The sequence below is a fragment of the Rana temporaria genome, chromosome 10 (assembly GCF_905171775.1).
Source record: "Rana temporaria chromosome 10, aRanTem1.1, whole genome shotgun sequence".
In the NCBI taxonomy this organism is placed as follows: domain Eukaryota; kingdom Metazoa; phylum Chordata; class Amphibia; order Anura; family Ranidae; genus Rana; species Rana temporaria.
Window position 1 is genome coordinate 57625995 of NC_053498.1, and position 14637 is coordinate 57640631.

Below are 14637 nucleotides of genomic sequence, written 5' to 3' on the forward strand. Positions count from 1 at the left end.
AACGAAAATCACCCCAATAGTCCACGAGGAGGGATATCCCTGGAATCGCCCAGAAAGCCACACATGCCAAGCTTACTGCTGGAACAAGACACTTTATTGACACAAAAACTCAGCTTATATGTGGTTACAGCCTGTTAGGAACGCCCCCCTCACACAGTGGGGTTTCCCATACAGATTATAGGAGACAAGTCGGAGCCGACCCTGCAGACACGTTTCTTTAGATAAAGACATCAGTGGAGTTAAATACTAGTTGTAACAGCCTGACCACAATGAAGCAACCAGAATAATTAACATGAGCCACTTATCTAATCATTGTAAACAGTAAGGCCGGTCTCCTTCCCACACACAATAAATCAATTACCATTTGAACTAGGGAGCTGGCTGAGGAAGGGTCATTAACATGTCAATAGCTTGTAACACATGAATCCATTTACCTCTAACCCACAATTTAACCAAGCAGGGAGATTTACACTGACATATCCTTCACAGGTAGGAATCCGCACTCCTGCGGTAGCAGCCGACAACCGTCGGCAGAAAACCCTGCCCATCAGAATAATCCGACACGCAAAGTTAAGCTTACCCAAAAGGGATTGGAGACCCCGCAGCTGCACCTTCCGGGGTCCTATTAGTTCCCTAATCTCACTCCGCAACGCCTCCACCTTGTCTAACGGAAGTCTGCACCCCATGACTTCGGAAACCATCACTATGCCCAACGGAGGGCCCAGCTCCGTCGTTGGGCCCTCCGTTTTGTCTCCGGCCAGCGGAACACCAAACCTGCCCGCAATGTGCTGCAACGTAGCCAAAAGAATCGCACACACATTGGAGGCCTAAGGCCCAACAAACAAAAATCGTTGAGGTAATGGATCACAGAATCCACACCCAAGACGTCCCGAACGACCCATTCCAGGAACGAGCTGAATTTTTCAAACATGGCACAGGAAATGGAGCAACCCATGGGCAAACACCGATCCACGTAGAACGCCCCGTCCCAGGAACACCCCAACAGCCAAAAACTGTCCGGGTGCACCGGGAGTAAAGCTGACTCAATGTCCGACTTGGCCATGAGTGTGCCTTGACCGTAACGCCATACCCAATGCACCGCCGCATCAAACGAAGTATACGACACCGTGCACGCCTCAGGGTCAATAGCATCGTTAACTGACCCTCCCTTTGGGAACGAGAGGTGGTAGATAAGGCGAAACTTGTTCGGTTCCTTCTTAGGCACCACCCCTAGCGGCGACACCACCAACACCACCAACTCCCGCAACGGCTTCTCATGGAATGGCCCACCGATGCGGCCCAATGCCACCTCCTTCGCAAATTTTTACGAAACCACCCCCGGATTCCCTAGTGCCGACCGCATGTTCCACGCCACAGGCGGCACAACTTCCAGTGAGCATGGTATCCTAAAACCCACATAGAACCCAGCCACCAACAGGGCTGCTGCCTCCCTGTCAGGATACCTATTTAGAAAAAAACGCATGCTTTCCTCCCTCACTCACCGGTGTCGACCCTCTTGTTAGCAATATCCCCGGCACGCTTCCCTTTTTTGAAGCATCGGGACACGGGGTGAGTCCCCCCGCATCCAGAACACTCGTGCTTGAAACGGCATGTTCCTCTGAACTTGCAGGACCCCTCATTAAATTGCCAGCACACCCCCCATTTTTTCCCGGTCAACGGTCCAGAGGCATTGGTCAACCCGAAAAAAATGGTTCGGGGACCGAGCCGAAGACATAAGCCGCATCCAAAGGCTGATGTCCTTGTGATCCCATCTAAGAGACGGACGCACAGCCCTCCGCTGGCGGAATTGTTCGTCGTACCTAAGCCACGCGCTCCCCCCCCTACACTCTATGCTCCTCCCCAATCACATCCAAGTAACAAAACAATGCTGAGCAATGTTCTGGAGTTTTCTCCCCTATCACACTGGCTAAAATAGCGCACGCCTGCAGTCAATTCGTGAAAGTCCTGGGTATCAACCGGTACCGTCGCTTTTCCTCGTCATCTTTCTTAGAATTGTCCGGCTTAACCCTATCAAGATCAAACTTCTCCAACGGCAGTAGGGAAAAAATCTCCACATACTCACCCTTTCCGATTTTGTCCCTCACCTCCTGTTTCAGGTGCGCATCTAACGGCCCCTCAAAGCACACGTAAACCTCGCACTTCGTTGCATCCGCTATGCGAACTATGTCTGACCTGACCGTAGTACCAGACCCCCCCGCTTTCTCAGCAGTGTCCCTACTTACCGCCACTGGAGCCGGAGGAACCGCAGGAGTCCCGACCACTGAATCCACCGCGGGCCCGGAGGAACTAGCCCCTACCGCTTGCCCCCCATCCACGGCGCCACCTGAACTGGCCCCTGCCTTGGAACCTCAAAATGTTGCAGCAAATCACGCAACCCTCCCAAGAGATCCACCAAAACCCAGGTGAACTGCCCGCCCCCCCGGACACAGGAGCAGCGGCCCCGGCAGCCCCACTAGGACTGCCCACACTCTTAACCGCCCCCCAGCACCAGACCCCAACAACCTACAGTACATAACACTTCGGATAAATCGGCATTAGAAAATGAAGTAGACTTACCGGGCTGACTGGGCACGTCCCTCACAGCAGCTGCTCTTCCGATCCCAGGCGACACGACTCTCCGCGATCATCGTCCTCCAAACCGGACAGCTCACCGTCCGACATCCTCTCTGGGTCAGGCAGCACGGGCGAAGGAAGCCCCCCAGGCACGGCCTGCCCGGAGGCCGAAGGCCCCATCTGCGTGGTCATCTGGCATCCCGGTGCACCCCCAACCGACTCTTCACCGCGACCGCTGCTTCTGGAGGGGGCCTTGCTGTGCCGCACCATGAGGCTGCCATCATCTCCGACCGCCATCCAGACCGCCATCCCAGCTCTGCCAGCTTTGTCAGGTAGAGGCCCCGTGGCTGTGTCTCTGCTCCTCCCCCGTTGAATCCCCCCCAGTTCGCAGGCCTAGCTGCAGGGGTGATCGCTCTCACAGGTGTCCCCAGTTGCAGGGGCGAGGAACGGGCGCCATCACTGCACGTAGCCCCGCCCCTCGAGCGCCGCCATTGGCGAAGATTCCGCCCCGGCCTCCCGCTCGGCTGAAGCAATTACCTTAGAAGCTGCAGCGCCAGCGACACGTCATTCTGTAAAGCTGCAGTCCTAACTATGAATTTAGGCTGGGTTCACACTACTACACTACTTTCATCCTACTTTGCTCTGCTACATTGGTCCTACATTTATCCTACATTGGTCCTACATCCATCCTACTTTCATGAACAGGATACTACTTTGGTCCGACTTCAATGATATTCAATGGACCTGAAGTAGGATCAATGTAGGACCAAAAGTAGTACAGGGAGCATTTTCAAAGTCGGACCGACTTGTGTAGGACGCTACAAGACGCTCTCATAGGGAAACATTGAACACAGAGCAAAGTAGGATGAAAGTAGTGTAGTAGTGTGAACCCAGCCTTAAGGTCTCCTGAAAGGGAGCCCAGGTGTGCTAATCAATAGGTAGAGGACAGGTGATATCCTAAAGCCCGCCCCTAACTATAGTTGGTGTGGCAAAAGAGAGCACTGGAAAACAAAAGAAAAATAGGAGTGGAGCTAAAATCGCATCTCATATAAAGTCCCAACCTCCCCCATTTTTGATTGAATTGTGTATATGGAGGTTTTCTAATAGTTAGTTTTTTTTCTGTCTGTTGAACTACATGGACTTGTGTCTCTTTTCAACCTAAGTAACTATATATTATCGTCATGTCAACTTTTGCTCATAAATAATAGTAGCAGTCACATGATCACAATCATTCCTTCCCTGTGACAAATGTTCTACAGACTTGACGAAACGTAATTTACATAATGATGCAGCATATGCTCTTCAGAAGTATTTTTACAGGTTATGAGTCATTTCTGACCTGGTAACAATAAGATTGGCATTTACCTGCTTAATAAGAATTCTAATTGCTGGTTAGTTTCATGGATACCCAGGACTGTTTATGACTGATCTTGACACTAAATAAAAGGTATTATTGAAATAATTCTAGGTGTCCTAACAAAAATCTAAAGATTTTTTTTATCTACCATGGAAACTTATATGGTAATGTTAGCGTGCTGCAATAATTTATAGCAGCACGCTAACTGTCATAGACAATTGTCATAGACAATTTTTTTTTCATTCAGGCTGAGGACTGAATGAAAATAAATATATTACAGGTTCCTCCATCCACACAAACAAGGTGAATGGAGTATCCTCTCACCGAGACATTGTATTCTGACAGCGGGACTCACTGCTGTCAGAGTACACTGATCAGTGGCTGCAGCCACTGATCAACACAAGTTTTCCAACATAATCAAAATTTTGCTGGTCCCTGCTGAACCAATACCATGGTCATTCCTTTACTTTAAAAAGTTGTGCAAATATTATAAAGCACAGGGTGATAAATATAATATTAGTTGTAAAAAAAATTAAAGATAGCCAGTAGGAGAGCCTAGTCATGTGACCTGTGAAAGTCACACAACGTCTTATAAAACCTCTAGTCTGTGGTATTAACTGAAAATAACTCAATGGGCACCACAAGCTCCTTATTGCAGCCTGCATTTTATGAATCGACTGCAAAATGAGGTCATGATGTGTGCAGCCATATTGTGATAGGCAGAGAGAACTCTGTAGGATGCTGCAGGTGCCACACCTGCATTTTACATATAGCATACAACATTTTCAGCTGTCCCTAAAGGCTGTGTCCTGGAATCACAGCATGAAGCTAGGTGAGTCTGTCTATCTCACTACCACCCAACAGCCTAAACCCAGCTTTATTGTGCCCACAGTACTTTCATATGTAAATTCAGTGATAGCTTATTCCTATTCAAATCTCATGGTGGCTTGTTCAGATGCAAATCCAGGGTTTTATTCATATACACCAAATCCTTCCCCCACTGCAAAGCTATTTAACACATTGCTCTGTCTGTGCTTATGTAGGTGGCGGCGGGGGGCATTGCCTCCTTAGGGAGTGAATCTGGGTCCTGGTCTGGCATTAGAGCAGATGCTGAGAAGAGGAAGCAGTGAAAGATATAAACAAGACCAAGGATAAATCCAAGGAAAGATCCAAGCTTTACTCACCGGCCAGCCCAGTGACAACTAAATCAACCTATCTAACAGCATGTGTTAAAACAGGGGTTTAGTCTGCACACATTTGAAAATACATGCGTAAGCCACAGAGTCTCATCATGGCACCCTGGTATCTGTGGTCCTATCTCTAGCTTCTGAGAGACTCCACAATGTAAGCACATTAATTCTGATGGATGGGTGGAGGTCAAAGAAGCGGTGAAAGAGCCGGGGAAAGGGAGAAAGCTGAGATGCTGCCTGCCCACACCACACAATCTACACTGTACACCCACGCAGTCCTCACTATGCACCCCCACACACAAGCAGGCACTGGGGGTCCACGTTTGGGAGAAGAAAAGAGAAATCATCTGTTTTATGATGGAAATGTATGTGTGTGTGTGTATGTGTGTGTGTATGTGTGTGTGTGTGTGTGTGGGGGGGGGGGGGGGGTATTACACCACTTTCTCACACAGACCATATTTTCTCCCACTAGTTAGCAGTAAGGGGCAAAATATTACTGACCACAGGGCTGTATCTTACACAGTTCTAACCTCTGCATTGGATAGACTATGTTATACGTTATATTCCTGGCTCATGCACTGCATTCGCTATGTTGTACATTATAGTCCTGTCTCCTGCACCATATACTCTCCTGACCAATGCAGTGCATACACTTTGTTGTATGTTATAGTCCTGACCCCTGCTTGTTTACGGTATATTGTACCTTATATCTCCTGACCCCTGTTCCACATTCACTATGTTGTACACTTGATGGTCTTAACTAGAATTTTGATCACCTACAAAAAGCCACAACCCATCAGCAACTACAACAGGTTTTCCAAGACAGCAGAAAAGTCAGTGTCAAAAATGGTTATCTAAATATTTTATACAAATGTATCTGGTGTATATAACTGTATTCTCTGCAAGAGCTGTTTGGTTGCTGCACTTTGTATACAGACTGTACAGAGTGAGCATTGTAGCTAGCTAAGCAAATACATAAATAATTTTATTAATAAACAATATCTTCTTGGCTGTGTTTATATTTTATTTTGCTAAAGCTCCCTGTATACAGTATTTTAAAATTAAATTGTACAATAGGTTAACAATATTGCTCTTTTACAACCAAATACCTCCCAACCGTCCCGGATTCCGTGGGACCTTCCCGCGATTTGAAGTAAGTCCCAGGGTCCCACGGATCTGGGCTAAAGTACGGGAGCCCAGAGCTGGAACAAGTTCAAGCCTTGGGCTCCACTCAGTAGTTGTATCCTCAATGGGTGCAATGTGTGCTCTCACACCCAGCACCACATGAGGATTCCTGATAGAAATCTCTGCTTCTGCCCCCAATGCAGTCACCGGTTGTTAGCTCTCAACTGCCCTGATCCTGCCTCTCAGCGTCTTGTGGAAGGTAAGCGGAACCAGCAGTGGTGTTGCTATGGGGGACGGGGGTGCGGGTCGCACCGGGAGACACCATTCCCCAGGCAGGGCTTTTTTTTTTTCAGCCGGTGCTAGCCTTGTGTCTTTCTCTCCTTGCTGTCACTTCTAGTACAGAAGCCTGGCTTTTGTATTTAGGAGTGACCGTGCAGTTTTCCGGGCAGTACGGCTGCACTGAATTCTCGATGCCTGGGTGTAGCAGAGTTCCTGTCATGCGAGGGGAAGGCCAATGACATTCCTGGTGCCAGGGGCAGGCGGGCGTCCATCCAGCATAGTTTCCAACATTTGAAAAAATTTCCAGGGACACCTTTTTTTGCTATGGATTCAGCAAGAAGAATGCCCTTTAATTAAGGGGAGCTCATGTCCAAAATGGGGGTGGGAGTGACACAGCCCCAAATCCACAATGGCTCAAAAGTGATATGGTCCAGAAATATTTAGACAGAATAAAGGTGGATAAAGCACCTGGACCTGATGGCATCCATCCACGGATCCTAGGTGAGTTGAGCTCTGTCATTTCAAAGCCAATGTATCTAATATTTAGGGACTCATTAAAGACAGAAATAGTACCACTGGATTGGCGCAGGGCCAATGTGGTGCCCATATTTAAAAAGGGAACAAAGTCTTTACCAAGTAACTATAGACCTGTTAGTTTAACTTCTATAGTTGGGAAGATACTGGAACGTTTAATAAAAGACCACATGGATGAGTTCTTGCTGGGAAAAAACTATTTAAGCAGCAGACAACATGGATTCATGAAAGACAGAAGTTGTCAGACAAACCTGATTTCCTTTTATGAAGAGGTAAGTAAAACCCTGGACAGAGGCGTGGCTGTGGACGTGATATATTTGGATTTTGCAAAAGCGTTCGATACAGTTCCGCACACACGGCTCATGTGTAAGGTAAGGTCTACAGGATTGGATATATCAATTTGTAAATGGATAGAAAACTGGCTAAAAGACAGAATTCAGAGAGTCGTGGTTAATGATTCTTACTCTGAATGGTCCAAGGTTATCAGTGGTGTACCCCAAGGATCAGTGCTGGGACCCTTACTTTTCAATATATTTATAAATGATATTGGGTCTGAGATCAAAAGTAACATTTCTGTCTTTGCAGATGACACCAAGCTATGCAGTGGAATAACGTCCTTCCAATTTACAAGCCGACCTCAATGCTCTGTCTAATTGGGCGACTAAGTGGCAGATGAGGTTTAATGTAGATAAATGTAAAGTTATGCACTTGGGGGCTAAGAATATGCATGCATCATACATACTAGGGGGAGTACAACTGGGGGGATCTGTAGTGGAGAAGGATCTGGGGGTTTTGGTAGATCATAAGCTCAATAATGGCATGCAATGCCAAGCTGCGGTTTCCAAAGCGAGCAAAGACCTTTCTTGTATTAAGAGAGGTATGGACTCCAGAGACAGAGATATAATTTTGCCCCTGTACAAATCATCAGTAAGACCTCATCTGGTATAAGCAGTTCAGTTTTGGGCACCAGTTCTCAAAAAGGATATCGGAGAACTGGAGAAAGTGCAGAGAAGGGCAACCAAACTGATAAGAGGAATGGAGGAGCTCAGTTATGGGGAAATATTAGAAGAACTAAATGTATTCACTCTTGAGAAGAGGAGAATAAGGGGGGATATGATCAACATGTACAAATATATAAGAGGTCCATACAGTGAACTTGGTGTTGAGTTATTCACTTTACGGTCAATACTGAGGACAAGGGGGCACTCTTTACGTCTAGAGGAAAAGAGATTTCACCTCCAAATACGGAAAGGTTTTTTCACAGTAAGAGCTGTGAAAATGTGGAACAGACTCCCTCCAGAGGTGGTTCTGGCCAGGTCAGTAGATTGCTTTAAGAAAGACCTGGATTCTTTCCTAAATGTACAGAATATAACTGAGTACTAAGATTTGTAGGTAAAGTTGATCCAGGGTAAATCCGATTGCCTCTCGGGGGATCAGGAAGGAATTTTTTCCCCTGCTGTAGCAAATTGGATCATGCTCTGCTGGGGTTTTTTGCCTTCCTCTGGATCAACTGTGGGTATGGAGTTGGGTGTATAGGATTGTACTGTGTTTTTTTTATTTTTTTTATTTTTTGTGGTTGAACTGGATGGACTTGTGTCTTTTTTCAACCTGACTAACTATGTAAGGTGAGGCATTCATTTAAAATGAGCATGGTTGCATACCTCCCAATTTTTGAACTTCAGAATGCGGCTCGCGTAACAGCAAAATGTGGGTGTTGCCAAAATCTGAATGGATGGAGGGTCTTAGTTAAACAAAACTCAGAGGAGGGGGGAATTAATGAGAGAACTGGGGCGGCATTAGTAATAGAGGAGGGTGTAATTGGTGGGAGAGCTGGGGGGGCATTAGTAATAGAGGAGGGTGGAATTGGTGGGAGAGCTGGGGGGGGTATTAGTAACAGTGGAGGGGGGAAATTGGTAGGAGAGCTGGGGGGGCATTAGTAAGAGATGGGGGTGGAATTGGTGGGAGAGCTAGGGGGAATTAGTAACAAAGGGGGGATTGGTGAGAGAGCTGGGGGGGGGGGCATTAGTAAGAGAGGAGGGGGGCATTTGTAAGAGAGCCAGGGGAAATTGCTGAGAGAGCTGGTTTTTGTTTAACTACACCCATTAAGACCCTCCATCCATTAAGATTTTGGCAACACCCACATTTTGCTGTTATGCGTGCCACAGCTCACTTACTCCCTCATTTGTCCCTCATTCTGAAGTTCAAAAGTTAGGTATGTGTAATTAAAAATTTTGATCTAATATTTCACAGCAGGGCCCGTTCCTACAAGAGTATACAAGATACAAGATACAAGAGTATCTGTGAGGGGTTACAGTGCTGTGACACCACCACCAAAGGCCCAATTTTTCTGCTCCTATTTAACAGGGGCATGTAATTACAATTGTTGATCTAATATTTCACAGCAGGGCCAGTTCCTGCGCCCATCAAGAGTATCTGTGAGGGGTTACAGTGTTGTGGCACCACCAACACCAAAGGCCCAATTGTTTTGCCCCTGTTTAACAGGAGCATGCAATTACAATTTTTGATATAGTTTTTCACAGCAGGGTCCATTCCTGTGCTCACCAAGAGTAACTGTGAGGACTTACAGTGTTCTGGTACCACCAACACCTAAGGCCCAATTTTCTGCAGAGTATATAGGGCAGGCCGTATAATATATATACTGTTGTTCAAAATATAGAGTGCATGGGGGCCCCCCCACATCAAAAAGGGCCCGGTAATGGACTGGGGGGGACCCATGCCGTTTTTTCTCAATGATTTTCATCTATATTGACGGGACACAACAATATATTACAGCCGCAAGCTTTAAATTACTTATTTTCCTTTAGAAATTTCATTTTGCTGTGGTATTGTTCTAAACACAGGAAAACTGTGCCACTTTACAGGCATACTATAGACACTGGTTTGATATTTAAAGGAATATTTAATTGTTATTGTTTCACTTTAAGCATTATTAAAATCACTGCTCCCGAAAAAACATCCCTGGGGCAGGACCCGGGTCCCTAAAGCCTTTTATGGCAATAACTTGCATATAAATCTTTAAAATAAGCACTTTTGATTTTTCACATTCATGTCCCATAGACTTTAACGGTGTTCGCACAAACTTTTTGCCTGTTCGCATGTTCTGCTGCAAACCGAACTGGGGGATGTTCGGCTCATCCCTACTCCCTGACATCTACATGCCCAGCATCTATATTCCAGCTTGTCCAAATAAAGAAAGCTTGCAGGGAAAATCAATATAAATGTATTTTTTTTCTTTATAAATGTCAGTTTTACTGCAGCAGGTTCTATACACGATGCAGGTGCTCCACTTTGCATACAGATTAAGGGGACCACCAGGCACTATATTTAAAAGAAATTTAAATTTTTATTGTTTCACTTTAAGCATCATTAAAATCACTGCTTCTTTTAAAACAATCTTTTTTTGCATTGGTACATGTCCCCCAGGGCAGTACCCGGGCCCCTCACACCCTTTTTTTGGCAAATAAATTCCATATTAGTCTTCAAAATAGGGACTTTTTATTTTTTCAAGTTCGGGTCCCATAGACTTTAATAGGGTTCACGGTTCAGGTCCGAACATTTGTGATGTTTGAGATTTCTGGCCTGAACCTAACCAGGGGGTGTTCGGCCCATCTCTACTGCTCAGGCACTCACTCTAAATCACAAGCAACTATATGAAGACAGCCTCTACAAATGTTTAGTTACGATGTGGAAAGCACGTGTGTGTACACCAGGACTGTGAACAAGGATGGCATCAGCGATCAAGCTCTATGTTTTTTCTGCTTTGCACAACTGGCTTTCTTGAATCACATGTAATAGGGAATTAGGCAAGTAGTTTTCCCTTACTGAAGAAGCCTGTCTTTTGCTGTCAAATCTATCAAGAAGACCGTCTTCGTACTTTCATTGTCCACTAGGTTCTGTATCCCATAATATCCATCTACCAGTGCAGAATTGCATCATATCGCTAAAAATGCAATACTGTCTGGACATCACTTTGAGTTTATTTTTTTATTTTAGTCCATTAAGGTTTTATCAGTTAATATTTAAACATGCAAATTCTTCCTGGAAATCTTGTTCAGGTACACAAGAACCTGTATAAACTCTTCCATAAATATACTATATTACCAAAAGTATTGGGACACCTGCCTTTACACACACATGAACTTTAATGGCATCCCAGTCTTAGTCCATAGGGTTCAATATTGAGTTGGCCCACCCTTTGCAACTATAACAACTTCAGATCTCCTGGGAAGGCTGTCCACACTGTTTAGAAATGTGTCTATAGAAATGTTTGATCATTCTTCCAGAAGTACATTTGTGAGTTCAGCCACTGATGTGGACGAGAAGGTCTGGCTCGCAGTCTCCACTCAAAGGTGTTCTGTCGGGTTTAAGGTCAGGACTCTGTGCAGGCCAGTCAACTTCTTCCACCCCAAACTTGCTCATCCATGTCTTTTTGTGGAATTTGGGGTGGTGGGGGGGTTCAAAGAGTTGTGATTTAGGCGGATTTGTGTAGGGAGGAAAGAGGGGGGGAGATTTGTGCTGGAAGGGGGGATTTTAAAGTGAGGGGGAGATGAAGTATACTAAGAGGGGAAATTTTAGGGGTGGAGGGTTTGTGCTAGAAGGGGTAATTTTTTTGGGGGGGGGGCAAAAATTTGTGTTGAGAGGGATTTCAGCAGGGGGGCAGAGATTTGTGTGGATATATTTTTGCTGACACATAATGCTCATACATCTTGGGGGGGGGAGGGGTTGTGCAATCTGGCATGTTCGCCCTGGGCTCTAGATGACCTTGTCATAGCACTGCTGGTGACATAATCGCCTGTGCAACATGGCTTTTTACAGTGTTATGTTTAGACTGTATTAGTAGCAGAACATGCTGTTTATGGAGCTATAGTTTGTTTTCAAGAGCCGGGGTAGCTTTCAAGCAAAAGTAAATTCTACCAATTTTTAGGCTTATGTCATAAAGTGCTAACGTATACTACATACTAGCACATTATGACAAACGTACCTTTTAAATGGAGCCCTTCAGTAGTGTGCTATCACCGCTGGCAGCACTTCTAATTATGCCCGGTATTTCTTTCTGGTTTGGCTCTGGCCGTTTGAATGACTGGGCTGCGATGACGTCACTCCTGCGCATGCATACAGGAATCGACATTGCAGCACATCGCTCTCTGGATTGACCACACACACACAGTATGCCATGAATGCAGAGAAACTGTGCATGCGCTGGTGACCTCACCAGCTGCAGCTGGAGTAAATACCTTCTAAACAATGGCCCGGATTCAAAGAGAATTGCGCTTTTTTTGCGGAGGCGCAGGGCAACGATTTTGCCCTGCGCCCCCGCAAATTTGCTCCGCTGCCCTCGATTCATGGAGCAGTAGCTACGTAAAATTGCGAGGGCGCGCCGGCAAAATTGCCCGGCGCTAGAGCACGCAATTTAAATGATCCCGCAGGGGGCGGGAATCATTTAAATTAGGCGCGTTCCCGCGCCGATCGTAAAGCGCATGCGCCGTCGGGAAACTTTCCCGACGTGCATTGCGGCAAATGACGTCGCAAGGACGTCATTTGCTTCAAAGTGAACGTGAATGGCGTCCAGCACCATTCACGAATCACTTACGCAAACGACGTGAAATTCAAATTTCACGACGCGGGAACGGCGGGTATACTTTAGCATTGGCTGCCCCTACTATTAGAAGGGGCAGCCTTACGCTAAAGACGCCGTGTGGAAACTCCGTAACTTGCGTACGCAGGGCCCGCGCAACATTGTGAATCGGTGTTAGTATGCAATTTGCATACTATACACTGAGCACAATGGGAGCGCCCCCCTAGCGGTCATCGCAAGAATGCAGCCTAAAATCTGCGTGGCATAAGAACCTTATGCCACGCAGATTTTAGGCTGCAGTCGGCGTTACGATGTTCCTGAATCAGGAGCATTCGTAACGCCGGAGCAAGTAAGCAATTGCGCTGTGTAACCTATGGTTACGCAGGCAAAATTGCTTCTTGAATCTGGGCCAATGTTTAGAAGATTATCATAGTACTTATAAGTAAGCTCCATTATAACCTTACCTATAGGTACATGTGTATATCAAGACTTTACTACCACTTTCAGAAAAGATTACTACTCACCTATCATTTTTCTAAATAGATATTCATTTCAAACTAGCAATGGTTATGAAGTGATCCTTATAAGGAATTTCCCTTTACACAAAATGCCTCGAAAGAGCTTGCATGTAGTTTTACAAACAGTCAAGCTATCCTAATAAAGGAAATTAAATTCACCTATTCAGATCAACCTATTATGTCAGTTAATACATTATGGTGTTTGAAATGCTACTTACTTGGCTAGAGATGTTGAATCCTTCCATAACATTCCTGCCCCCATCTAATCTGCTGTGGTCCTCAGGAGACAGGGAGGCAGGGGCGGATGCTGTGCACACAATGATGACAAAGAAAGCCAGCAGCAGAACAGTCATTGCTGGGCTGGATGGCAGGCAATGGATTGTCAATTATCTTGCATATGAAAGATAGAACAGGGTGCTGATGAGAAAAGCTAGCAGCGATTCTCTGTACAAGTATAATGTTGTACAGCCATTCAAAGAAATTGCATTCTAATGGAAGATAATGAAGAAAACCTTCTAGGCTAGAGCATCCCCTAGTGGGTACTAACTATTATTGCATGCATATAGCCATGCTAAAGGTGCGAGAAAACATTTTATGAACTGTTAAATTGATTATAAACCCAAAAGCAAAAATCACATTTATTTTGTTTTCCCTATTGTTAGATGTGGTGGCTGCACTAGTTTCCCTTTTTTAGGCTTTTATTTCCTTTTTCACCTAGTAAGCTGTCCATAGCGGAGTCTTTTTTTGCGTTCAACCACCAGGTTAAATGAAAAAAAAAATACTCTTTTCCTCTCCGCACTATGGCCCAGATTCACAGAGAGCGTGCGCACATTACGCCGCCGTAGCACAAACAATGTACGCTACACCAACGCAGCGCAGAGAGGCAAGCATGGAATTCACCAAGCCAGTGCTCCCAACGCTGCGCTGGGTTTCGAAGGCGTAGGTGGAAGTGGGCGTGAGCCATGCAAATGAGGTGTGACCCCATGCAAATGATGGGCCGAGCGCCAGACAGATACGTATCACGAACTGCGCATGCGCCGAGACGTGGACGCATCCCCCTGCGCATGCTCACAACCACGTCGGAACAACTGCCTAAACTGCGCTGGATCACTGCGTACGGCGTGAACGTAACCTACGCCCAGCCAGACACGTCCAACGTAAAATACGCCGGCTTGTGTTCCCTGGTGCAGACCTTTGCATGTCTGCTGCTGGGTTACACCTCCTTTATGGGGAATAACTTTACGCCGGACGTACAACTTACGCGCACTGCGTCGGGCGCACGTATTTTCATGAATCGCCGTATTTCACTCATTTGCATATTTGAATGGCTAATCAATGGGAGCGCCACCATGCGTCCAGCCTAAATGTGCGCCCACCCCTAGGCAAGTTACGTTGGCGGGATGAAGCCTGTTTTTAGGCGCATCTTAGTTTGTGGGTCCAGCGCACAGATACGACGGTGCACAT

General features: G+C 46.0%; 1 protein-coding gene across 1 annotated transcript in view; it reads right to left on the reverse strand.

Annotated features, from left to right (window-relative positions):
- Positions 1-13677, reverse strand: part of LOC120916589 (dickkopf-related protein 3-like) — a 136086-nt gene extending 122409 nt beyond the window's left edge. Inside the window, exon 1 of the mRNA XM_040327642.1 lies at positions 13392-13677. Within this exon, the coding sequence (XP_040183576.1) occupies positions 13392-13526 (135 nt within the window). The 5' untranslated portion in view covers positions 13527-13677. The remainder of the gene's footprint in view (positions 1-13391) is intronic.
- Between the last annotated feature and the right edge of the window lie 960 nt (positions 13678-14637).